The sequence below is a fragment of the Berghia stephanieae genome, chromosome 5 (genome assembly GCF_034508935.2).
Source record: "Berghia stephanieae isolate SIO BIC M18660-M18661 chromosome 5, UCSD_Bste_1.3, whole genome shotgun sequence".
Lineage (NCBI taxonomy): Eukaryota > Metazoa > Mollusca > Gastropoda > Nudibranchia > Aeolidiidae > Berghia > Berghia stephanieae.
Genome location: NC_088364.1, coordinates 84,629,143 through 84,641,642, shown reverse-complemented (window position 1 = coordinate 84,641,642; position 12,500 = coordinate 84,629,143). Strand labels below are relative to the sequence as shown.

General features: G+C 35.6%; 1 protein-coding gene across 11 annotated transcripts in view; it reads left to right on the top strand.

Annotated features, from left to right (window-relative positions):
- The window catches only part of LOC144973753 (RNA binding protein fox-1 homolog 2-like), a 199,149-nt gene that overhangs the window by 137,017 nt on the left and 49,632 nt on the right, over positions 1-12,500 (top strand). Inside the window, exon 1 of one of the 11 annotated variants that reach the window (XM_078916622.1) lies at positions 6,840-7,214. The exons of 9 other annotated variants lie outside the window; for them this stretch is intronic. In XM_078916622.1, coding sequence (XP_078772748.1) covers positions 7,179-7,214 — 36 coding nt within the window. In that variant the 5' untranslated portion in view covers positions 6,840-7,178. Of the gene's footprint in view, positions 1-6,839; positions 7,215-12,500 lie in introns of those variants that run through there. One more of the 11 variants, XM_078916616.1, reaches the window with a different exon arrangement.

The window sequence follows — 12,500 nt, the reverse complement described above, 5'->3', positions numbered from 1 at the left end:
GATGATACCTGGAGGAAATGTATTCCTGCCCCACCCCCTTCCAATTTAAAAAAAAAAGGGAAATATGGGCCGGATTTTTAAAAAAGGCTATTTTGACAGGTTTATTTTCATTCATCGTTGTATTTAATTACCAGACTTAACAATTCTGATTGAGATCACATAAAGAAAAATGAATCCCTGATTTAGTGTGCAAAAATATTGAATCAAAATATGAGGCTTATTTATATTATCATGACGTTTTGTAAAATAATCTTATCAAGACTCGAGACGTGGAACATAAACTGTTAATGCATGGGTTGTGTATAAAGACGGGTCTTTGATAAACCCGATTAAGCCGCGTCTGCAACGCTAATCAGTGGCGCCCGTGTCTCTAAAATAAGTAATGGAATTTCTGTGCATCTATGGCATCGCAGTGAATTAACAGCTTCTTCTTTGCTATCTCCCAAATGGCGATACCGTTTTGTCTTATCGAGCTGCTACGAATCTGTTCATCCTATCCCAGCTTTCATAGACCTCGTTATTCTCTGACATGATATCGCTCTATCACGGTCTCTCTATTCTACAGCTAGATTTACTGTTCAGACATAATATATCATTTATTGGACCAATGAAATCAAACCAAATCTAAAGCGTTTTTTTTTTGTTGTTGCTTGTTTGTTTGTTGTTATTTTGTGTTTTTTGTTGTTGTTATTTTGTGTTTTTTGTTGTTGTTATTTTGTGTTTTTTGTTGTTGTTATTTTGTGTTTTTTGTTGTTGTTATTTTGTGTTTTTTTGTTGTTGTTATTTTGTGTTTTTTGTTGTTGTTATTTTGTGTTTTTTGTTTGTTGTTATTTTGTGTTTTTTGTTGTTGTTATTTTGTGTTTTTTGTTGTTGTTATTTTGTGTTTTTTGTTGTTGTTATTTTGTGTTTTTTGTTGTTGTTATTTTGTGTTTTTTGTTGTTGTTATTTTGTGTTTTTTGTTGTTGTTATTTTGTGTTTTTTGTTGTTGTTATTTTGTGTTTTTTGTTGTTGTTATTTTGTGTTTTTTGTTGTTGTTATTTTGTGTTTTTTGTTGTTGTTATTTTGTGTTTTTTGTTGTTGTTATTTTGTGTTTTTTGTTGTTTTATTTTGTGTTTTTTGTTGTTGTTATTTTGTGTTTTTTGTTGTTGTTATTTTGTGTTTTTTGTTGTTGTTATTTTGTGTTTTTTGTTGTTGTTATTTTGTGTTTTTTGTTGTTGTTATTTTGTGTTTTTTGTTGTTGTTATTTTGTGTTTTTTGTTGTTGTTATTTTGTGTTTTTTGTTGTTGTTATTTTGTGTTTTTTGTTGTTGTTATTTTGTGTTTTTTGTTGTTGTTATTTTGTGTTTTTTGTTGTTGTTATTTTGTGTTTTTTGTTGTTGTTATTTTGTGTTTTTTGTTGTTGTTATTTTGTTTTTTTGTTGTTGTTATTTTGTGTTTTTTGTTGTTGTTATTTTGTGTTTTTTGTTGTTGTTATTTTGTGTTTTTTGTTGTTGTTATTTTGTGTTTTTTGTTGTTGTTATTTTGTGTTTTTTGTTGTTGTTATTTTGTGTTTTTTGTTGTTGTTATTTGTGTTTTTTGTTGTTGTTATTTTGTGTTTTTTGTTGTTGTTGTTTTGTGTTTTTTGTTGTTGTTATTTTGTGTTTTTTGTTGTTGTTATTTTGTGTTTTTTGTTGTTGTTATTTTGTGTTTTTTGTTGTTGTTATTTTGTGTTTTTTGTTTGTTGTTATTTTGTGTTTTTTGTTGTTGTTATTTTGTGTTTTTGTTGTTGTTATTTTTGTTTTTGTTGTTATTTTGTGTTTTTTGTTGTTGTTATTTTGTGTTTTTGTTGTTGTTATTTTGTGTTTTTTGTTGTGTTATTTTGTGTTTTTGTTGTTTTATTTTGTGTTTTTTGTTGTTGTTATTTTGTGTTTTTTGTTGTTGTTATTTTGTGTTTTTTGTTGTTTATTTTGTGTTTTTGTTGTTGTTATTTTGTGTTTTTTTTATTTTGTGTTTTTTGTTTTTTATTATTGTGGGGTTGTTGGTTGTTTGTAATTCTTTTATGGGGAGGGTGTGGTTGAATATTGTTATCTATTCTTTATTTATGAATGTTATATATTATGCATATTTGTTTATCACACATGATCAGGATCTGCATATAATGCACCGATATAGAATAAAGAAAAGAACTGGCGGAGAGGGGAGGGGAGGGGGGCGGTTAAATTTTATTCTTCGTCTTCTTTTTGTAGAAACATCTGCTCATATTATTTCCTGCTGGATGAAGAGGGATTGATGGAGATGAAAACTATTTTCAGCTACTTGCTCTGTCAGTGGTCGATTTTTAAAAATAGTAATAATGGTCAATATTGCATTTAAATTTGGGGTCCACTTTCCTCACGATCACAAAATGATGGGAATATGTAGAACAGCATCATATTTTGGGTAGTAGCAAGTTTGTGTTAGTGTCCTCTATACTATTCGGCGGTCCCGATAGCCCAGCTGTTAGAACACTCGCCTCAGAATCAAAGGAATCGGTATTTGTCCACTTCAATGCCCCCTCTGATCGCTATGGTCCACTTAGATCTCGCTAGCAATGTCCGTTTATCGCTACAGAAGCCGGGATTAACTCAGCCTCCATGATCTTCGTGATTTTGATGGACTCCCTTTTTTAAATCTCGTAATATCACGCATACAAAATTGGGATAAATCAACTTTTTGGGATTTTAAATACTGTGTTATGGTCAACTTAGATTTTGGCATTGTAGGTTTGTTGGTAATTTATTTTTATTTCTTTTGATGTCTCTCGCATGTTGGTGAAGGCCAGGTGGAAGTTATTAAAAGAAGTTTAATAAACACATCAAAGCCAACGTTCTAATGTATATTCTGTCGTGCTCTGATTACACACACACACACACACACACACACACACACACAAACACACATATGTATTTGAAATTTTGGCCAGAAACTCGTCCTTCACATATCGATCGATTAGACTGATCCTCATCTCGCCAATACATCCCAAACTTGGGACTTCCTTGGAATGAGATTTTTGGCCCAAATTTAAATGACATATTTTTATTTATTTATTTATTATTTTTTGTTTTTTTTTGTTTTGTTTTTGTTTGTATTTCTTCGAAGTACGTCAGTTTTTAGATAGCTCATTAAAGTTTGGATATTGGAGTAGGGGAATAACGGCATCAGTATGATTTACTGTATTATTTTAATGGATGCTATGCGTTTAGTAAAATACTCAAAACATCTGTCGTCAGAACTGTGTGTAGCCTTAAACGTTCAGTCTCATTGATATGTTTTAGTGAGAACTAATCACCAAACTGGCGGTCTACAAATAATAATCAAGGGCTGAGTGACGTAATCTTCATTCCTTCTATACAGAAATTAAAATAATGCCTTTATGCCATAATGATTATGTTGTATATTCTCTAATAATAAATTATAATAAATTGAGATTTATATAGCGCGATATCCACTAAATGTGCTCAAAGCGCTATACAATATTGTGTTATAGAATTAGAATACGGTACTAATATATTTTGCTTACAGTATGTGTGTGTGTGTGTGGGGGGGGGGGCGTGTGTTTATGTGTGTGCCTGCGTGCGTGCGTGTTAGTTATAGCTGTGTTCTTGTAGGTTGTGGAACTTCCACCAGGCGGCCCGTTATCCCTTATCACAGTGAGCAGCAAGATTGCGTCCTATCCAATTTCACCAAGATATGAAGTGAATAGAAAAGTGCCAGAAGACAATAGAGAATAAAAAATTTTTCGCGGCGGTGGTGGGGTTTGAACCTGCGACCTTATTGGTACGACAACTCCGCCTGGCAGGTGAGAGCGTGGCTCTACCGTGTGAGCTATCCACGAACACAAAAATATTCGTTTCAAACTCAAAGTCATTACTAGATCCCTCTCTCACCCACTTCTTGAGACCGCCGATTCGTTCGTACACCACCATCGCGAATAATTTTGACCAGCAGTTAAGCTTAATAGCCAATATTCTCAACACAAACATATAACATAGAAACGATTGAGACATTGAGTATGCTCCGGTGTATGGGGTGAATTTTTAATTCAGAAAAGTGAGTGGAGCAGGCACTTATGTTGGTAACAACAAGATATGAAGTGAATAGAAAAGTGCCAGAAGACAACCTGCCAGGCGGAGTTGTCGTACCAATAAGGTCGCAGGTTCAAACCCCACCACCGCCGCGAAAAATTTTTTATTCTCTATTGTCTTCTGGCACTTTTCTATTCACTTCATATCTTGTTGTTACCAACATAAGTGCCTGCTCCACTCACTTTTCTGAATTAAAAATTCACCCCATACACCGGAGCATACTCAATGTCTCAATCGTTTCTATGTTATATGTTTGTGTTGAGAATATTGGCTATTAAGCTTAACTGCTGGTCAAAATTATTCGCGATGGTGGTGTACGAACGAATCGGCGGTCTCAAGAAGTGGGTGAGAGAGGGATCTAGTAATGACTTTGAGTTTGAAACGAATATTTTTGTGTTCGTGGATAGCTCACACGGTAGAGCCACGCTCTCACCTGCCAGGCGGAGTTGTCGTACCAATAAGGTCGCAGGTTCAAACCCACCACCGCCGCGAAAAATTTTTTATTCTCTATTGTCTTCTGGCACTTTTCTATTCACTTCATATCTTGTTGTTACCAACATAAGTGCCTGCTCCACTCACTTTTCTGAATTAAAAATTCACCCCATACACCGGAGCATACTCAATGTCTCAATCGTTTCTATGTTATATGTTTGTGTTGAGAATATTGGCTATTAAGCTTAACTGCTGGTCAAAATTATTCGCGATGGTGGTGTACGAACGAATCGGCGGTCTCAAGAAGTGGGTGAGAGAGGGATCTAGTAATGACTTTGAGTTTGAAACGAATATTTTTGTGTTCGTGGATAGCTCACACGGTAGAGCCACGCTCTCACCTGCCAGGCGGAGTTGTCGTACCAATAAGGTCGCAGGTTCAAACCCCACCACCGCCGCGAAAAATTTTTTATTCTCTATTGTCTTCTGGCACTTTTCTATTCACTTCATATCTTGTTGTTACCAACATAAGTGCCTGCTCCACTCACTTTTCTGAATTAAAAATTCACCCCATACACCGGAGCATACTCAATGTCTCAATCGTTTCTATGTTATATGTTTGTGTTGAGAATATTGGCTATTAAGCTTAACTGCTGGTCAAAATTATTCGCGATGGTGGTGTACGAACGAATCGGCGGTCTCAAGAAGTGGGTGAGAGAGGGATCTAGTAATGACTTTGAGTTTGAAACGAATATTTTTGTGTTCGTGGATAGCTCACACGGTAGAGCCACGCTCTCACCTGCCAGGCGGAGTTGTCGTACCAATAAGGTCGCAGGTTCAAACCCCACCACCGCCGCGAAAAATTTTTTATTCTCTATTGTCTTCTGGCACTTTTCTATTCACTTCATATCTTGTTGTTACCAACATAAGTGCCTGCTCCACTCACTTTTCTGAATTAAAAATTTATCCAATTTCACGTGCTGAGGCACAGGTCTCGCCAATTTATTTGGTGTAACGAACCCCAATGGCCTTTTGAGACTACTTTATTATGTTTGGTAAGTTGGACTACATACAGTTTCGCACTGTACTCTAAAACCTGGTTTGCTCCCCGTTTCAATTTAGCAACATGCCACAGGTTCTATCAACCACTATTCCAAGTACAACCTTTATCACAACAGGCTCCTGTATTTTAGCGCCCGGGTGCCCTGGAATTAATGTAGCTAATTGGAAGGCATATCCATCTCGAGCCAGTTACCCCCCGATAAAATAATATGGCTTCTTTTATAATTATAGATAGCGTATGAAAAATTAATTAATAATAATAATAAAGCAGAAAGGATGGAATTAAGCCGTTGTTTTTGATTTGGTGTCTCTATGTGGATTATTTTTCATGATTATCTTAGCCTCTTCATCCCCACCTGCTGTACCCTTTCTTTCTCACCTACTGTTTTAGGATCTGATATAAACAAGAAAAAAATGAAGGAATACGGATTTGCGTTCGTCCAGTTTCATAGTTGTTGTTTTGGTTTTATTATTTAAAAATGTTCTTTACACCTTCCTGATTTCCTTTTTCCTTGCTTAAAAAATGATCCAAACCCATCTCTCTCTCTCTCTCTCTCTCTCTCTCTCTCTCTCTCTCTCTCTCTCTCTCTCTCTCTCTCTCTCTCTCTCTTAAAAAAAGAAGTAAATGCCAAAGTAATGGTCGGCTTGTGAGGTTGGTTCGGTCCTAAAGTTAAAAGAAGTTTTTATGATTGCCACAATTGATTAAATTGTTAGTTTATATAGATTTCTCTCAATTATGATAATCTATAAATCTATAAATATAATATGTAATCTATGCACGTGTACACTAAACTTTTTCTTTTCTTTTTTTTTTTTTGAGAGAGAAATGGGGGGGGGGGGGGGGGCAAGAGTAAAAGACATAGTTCTACACTAAGAGTGATAGTAGGGTTTCAAGAGCATGGCTCCGTGATAATCTTAAAATACTGTTTGCACGGGGGGAAAATTAGATCAACAAAAACCAAAACGAGTGAAGGTAGATCTAGATAGGTAGATTTTAGTAGGTATCGAGGTAGAACATTACTGTTGAGGGAAACGGTGAGGGTGCCACGGGCCCATGGGGTTACGTTATCAAAGGAGGATGCCTTCCCTACGTTTACTAAACGATCCAATCAGGATCCAGGCTCCCTCCTGGATGCTAGAGCCAACCAATCGTAGCCATGGATTCCGTGACCTTTGACTCCCTGTGTGCCTCATCCTGTCTTGTCTGGAATCCAGGCATCCTATCCTACCTCTTCCCCTCTCCCCTAATTCCCGACTGCCTTACCTACTCCAGGCTAATAATATTAGCAGTTTAGTTGAACAGGTTGAAAATACTTCTGTATCTAGATTTCTTTGTGAGTTCTCTTGATTTACATTTCTTCTCACACCATCAGGATATTGGGAACTATAATTGTCATTTTCTCTGTTATTACATGACGTTTTTGATGAGATTCTAAAAGTTTTTGAAAACTTTCTGAAACTTCGAAACAAGTTAGTGAGGCACCATTCTTGTTTGGTGTTGATTTTATTTTGTGTGAACCAAGGGAAGTACTACGGCATCACCATTGCGGACCAGGCTTCTACAGGATTCTCTGACTTGCCCATTATGATGTGGCCCGCACCTTTAGCTGCGAAACCATTGGTAAATAGATTCTACTAGCTCGTTGTTTTTTTTCCCCTCCATGCATTTTCAAGGTTCATTAATCAGTAATTTCTATAACCAGATTTATTTGTTGATTTTACGGATTGAATTTCTGTCTTTGTTATATCTCATTAAAAAAAAAAAAGAAAAGATTTCACTATCCGGCTACGGCGCCGGTTATCTAATCATGAATATTCAAGATTTCCGTTTTCACAATCTACATTTATTTACAGTCATGGCGTTGTGTGTTATGAAAGACTGACATGGTTAATGCTTTAACTTTAATCAGTCTTTTCGAAGTCGTTGTGGGTATGATTTCGTTTATATTCGAAGTAGTTCATGCCAATTTTTTTTTTTTAATCGTTTTCTCAATTTAAGAAGGTGACCACCATTTCATAAGTTGGAATATTATATAGAATGATTGTTTTGTTAAGGCTAAGGGAGTCATGGGATAGTGTATTGCTATTTAGACTATGTTTGTTTATATAATATATTGTTTTTCGAAAGAAAAAAAAAAAAACCAAACCACTCGCTTTAATGCTTAAACCGAGCGTGTAGTAAAAGCGGTTTCTTACAATCCTGGGGTCACGGATGTAAAACGAGGAGTTGATCTGGATCTTAGCCATAGTCATTCAGATTTTGTTAGGTCCTGTATGTATAATGATCATAGCAATCAGAGAGGGCATTGATAATGATACATAGGGACACGTGTTGTCTTTTCTCACTGTACAATATCCATTCCTATCTATTTATAGCACATTCCGCCTCCATCTCCTTTCTTTATTCCTGTTTAAAAGTCTGTCCGTCTATCCATTCTCCCTTCTATCCTGATCACTTCTATATCTATCCATCCATCCATCCATCTATCTATCTATCTATCTATCTATCTATCTATCTATCTATCTATCTATCTATCTATCTATCTATCTATCTATCTATATCTCCTTACCTATCTATCTATTTATCCATCTATCTATCTATCTATCTATCTATCTATCTATCTATCTATCTATCTATCTATCTATCTATCTATCTATCTATCCATCTATTTCTATATCCATCCATCCATATATCTATCTATCTATTTCTATATCCATCTATCTATCTATCTATCTATCTATCTATCTATCTATCTATCTATCTATCTATCTATCTATCTATCTATCTATCTATCTATCTATCTATCTATCTCTTTCTTTCTTTCTTTCTTTCTTTCTTTCTTTCTTTCTTTCTTTCTTTCTTTCTTTCTTTCTTTCTTTCTTTCTTTCTTTCTTTATTTATTTCTTTCTATCTGTCTGAATATCTATGTCTATATTTCTATCTTTTGTTTCTATCCTCCCCTCTATCTGACACGTATAGCTTTCGACCACACATCTCTAACTCTACATACATCCCATCATCCAACGTGAGTAGATAGTTAATTATCGCTGTGGGCTAAAGTCTACATCAACTCTGATTATCTAAATACATAGAGATGCTTGGACGCTACCATCTCATCCATTGAGCGAACATTAACAACAACCCTTCCTGCTTCCTATTCATTCAGCACTCACCACTAGGCATCGCTAAATGAATGCACGAGGCGTGAGTGGCCTAGGTGCTTGTATTTTGGGAGCGTCCGTTGGTACTTACAGAGAAAGGTCATGTAGTGTGTAGTAGTCTGCTTTGCTTTCAAGAGTGTTAACACATTCATTGTAACACGATGAGAAATCGGAAGCACATGTTCTTGCTGTAAGAGTGAGCAAGTAGGAAGACTCGCTGAATCTCCATGATTGTTGATTTGTTTAAAACAACGGTGTCGAAAAGTCTTTGATCTGACTGTCTGAAACTAATTTCCGTCTTTATTTTTTTTTTTTTTTTCTCCTAAAGCTTGAAAGAAAATTTACTAAACGTAATCTTTTCTTTTTAGTTGTCGTCTGCAAGGCTTTGAAACTCTCAGAACATCTAATTTTTGACCCTCTCAAAGCGTTATTTTAAAAATTCATATCTTGATTTTCCTTACTTTTTGGATGTGGGTATTGGAAGCACTGGAAAAAAAAAACCCAACAAAACTTAAAATTTTGGGCGTGACTTCTAAAAAAAAAATAATCCCATGATGAATTCATTTCCGTCACTTGTTAAGTTCTTGTGTCAGAATGTTGCCCTGTATCCAGTGTTCCTCTTGTCGCTTCCGGCTCAAAATGCCCCATGGAAAATTCAACCCAATAGATTTTGGTCATGACCGACCTGCCATAATATAATTTCTTGATCGTGTCTTTGCGTTGTATGACATGTGCCTTGTCGTTGTGCCCTTTGTTTATTCGAAACAAATAGTTCGAAGATGACGTCACTCAGGTCTTTGTTATTGTTTTTTGCTATCCGCGTTTATGAGTAATGCTAACTGAATTGTATTAACCTGACTATAAACGTTCATGGATACACGCAATTTTGTGTGTTGGTCCGTTATAGCCAACTTGGCAATGTTATGAGCTTCTTAGCTAAGAAGCTCATAACATTGCCATCCGGAAGTATAACGGACCAACACACAAAACTGTGTGTATCCATGAACGTTTATAGTCAGGTTAATACAATTCAGTGAGCATTACTCATAAACGCGGATGGCAAAAAACAATAACAAAGACCTGAGTGACGTCATCTTCGAACTATCTATAGATAGTATGCGCTTGGCTAAGAAGCTCATAACATTGCCATCCGGAAGTATAACGGACCAGCACACAAAATTGTGTGTATCCATGAACGTTTATAGTGAGGTTAACAGAGCTGCCAACCTACTGCAAAAAACGCGGAATTGTACGCATTTTCAGTGATTGTACACTTGTACACATTTCCCCCAAGATTGTACCCATTTTCAGTGTGCAGAGTCACTTCAGTTTTCTTTAGTTGTAATTCATATTATTACTAGCCTATTGAGAAACCTTGGTGCCAAGTGCCTATTCATATATTTTTTGATCAATTTTGATCTTCATGCTGGGAGGTAGATTTCTGAAAGGATTGGATTATAGTCTTGGGAACATAATTGTTGCTGCAATTGAGCTTGTGCGGTGTGACTTTATGTAATTATACCTTCCTCTTACTTTCACAATGGTTATTTTCCGTCTATTTCAGGATTGTACCCATTTTTATGAAATCTCCCCCATTTTGAGGTCCCATTGTACACATTCTCATCAGCTGGGGTTGACAGCTCTGGGTTAATACAGTTCAGTGAGCATTACTCATAAACGCGGGTGGCAAAAAACAATAGCAAAGACCTTAGTGACGTCATCTTCGAACTATCTATAGACAGTGTGCACTTGGCTATGAAACTCACTCCATTGGCATCCGGAAGTATAACGGACCAACACACAAAACTGTGTGTATCCATGAACGTTTATAGTCAGGTTAATACAATTCAGTGAGCATTACTCATAAACGCGGATGGCAAACAACAATAACAAAGACCTGAGTGACGTCATCTTCGAACTATCTATAGATAGTATGCGCTTGGCTTAGAAGCTCATAACATTGCCATCCGGAAGTATAACGGACCAACACACAAAATTGTGTGTATCCATGAACGTTTATAGTCAGGTTAATACAGTTCAGTGAGCATTACTCATAAACGCGGATGGCAAAAAACAATAGCAAAGACCTTAGTGACGTCATCTTCGAACTATCTATTGGTTAACGATCCTGAGGATCATCCAATAGATAGTGTGCACTTAGCTATGAAACTCACTCCATTGCATCCGGAAGTATAAGGACCAACACACAAAACTATGTGTGATCATGAACTATTATAGTCTGGTTCATACAGTTTAGTGAGACTTACTCATAAACATGGATGGCGCATAAAAATAACAAAGGTCTGAGTGACTTCATTCTATCTATAGAAATGTCTTGTTTGTTTTTGTTTTGACCTTTGCTTATTGCTACCAACTACCAACCCCCTTTCCATATTATACTTGTGGTGCCGATGATGTAGTTCAGTGAAATGAGATAACGTATGGTTATGGTATTATTACGACGATGATGATGTTGATAACGATGATGATGATGATGATGATGATGATGGTGATGATGATGAGAGTGAAGAGGAGGAGGATAGATATAGGTGTATATGGGTTATGGTTAATATCGATGTCTAATAATTCTTTGGTATGATATTTAATGTGGATTAAAGGAACACACTTTTGGGGATAAGATGGTGGTGATAGATATTTAAAACAAATGTTTGGATTACTAGATATACAATTTTATGAACGTGATTTTTTTTCTTTTCTTTTGTTAACCCGGTGTCTTTCGGACAATTTAGAATTTGGATTTGAAAAATGCGCCATGAGCCATGGCGTGCACCGCGAAGCTTTTAAAAATCATTTTGTGGGTTTCAAAAAAATGCGCTTTGACTATTATATATCTAGTACGAAACACCCAAATAATTTTGTTTATTAACCTGCCATATGATGTAATCTATTATAATTCGTTATAACGAGATGATCTCAAGCATATACCTGTATGTAATTTTCCCCAAATGCCAAAACGTTCTTCATCCATCACCAGGATTACGTGATTTCCTTCTACTTAGTTTTTATACTATACGTTATATTTTTCATCTTTATACCATAGACTTTCATCGGCTTCTTTCTTCTTCCAATATCTCTTTCAAGTGCGCACACATCAATCATTTCCAAGTTGAAACAACATGAAACTTTTTGTCGTTCATTTTCGATTAGGTTTTTATGTTAAATAATATCTCACTCTTCTTCTTCTCTTCTTCTTCTTTCTTCTTCTTCTTTCTTCTCTTCTTCTTCTTCTTTCTTCCTTCTTTTCTTCTTCTTCTTCTTCTTCTTCTTCTTCTTCTTCTTCTTCTTCTTCTCTTCTTCTTCTTCTTCTTCTTCTTCTTCTTCTTCTTCTTTCTTCTCTCTTCTTCTTCTCTTTTCTTCTTCTTCTCTTCTTTTTTCTTCTTTTCTTCTTCTTTTTCTTTTTTCTTCTTCTTCTCTTCTTCTTTTCTTCTTCTTTTCTTCTTCTTCTTCTTCTTCTTCTTCTCTTCTTTCTTCTTCTTCTTCTTCTTCTTCTTCTCTTCTTTTCTTCTTTCTTCTTCTTCTTCTTCTTCTTCTTCTTCTTCTTCTTCTTCTTTCTTCTTCTTCTTCTTTCTTCTTCTTCTTCTTCTTCTTCTTCTTCTTTTCTTCTTCTTCTTCTTCTTTCTTCTTCTTCTTCTCTTCTTTCTTCTTCTTCTTCTTCTTCTTCTTCTTCTTCTTCTTTCTTCTTCTTCTTCTTCTTCTTCTTCTTTTCTTCTTCTCTTCTTCTTCT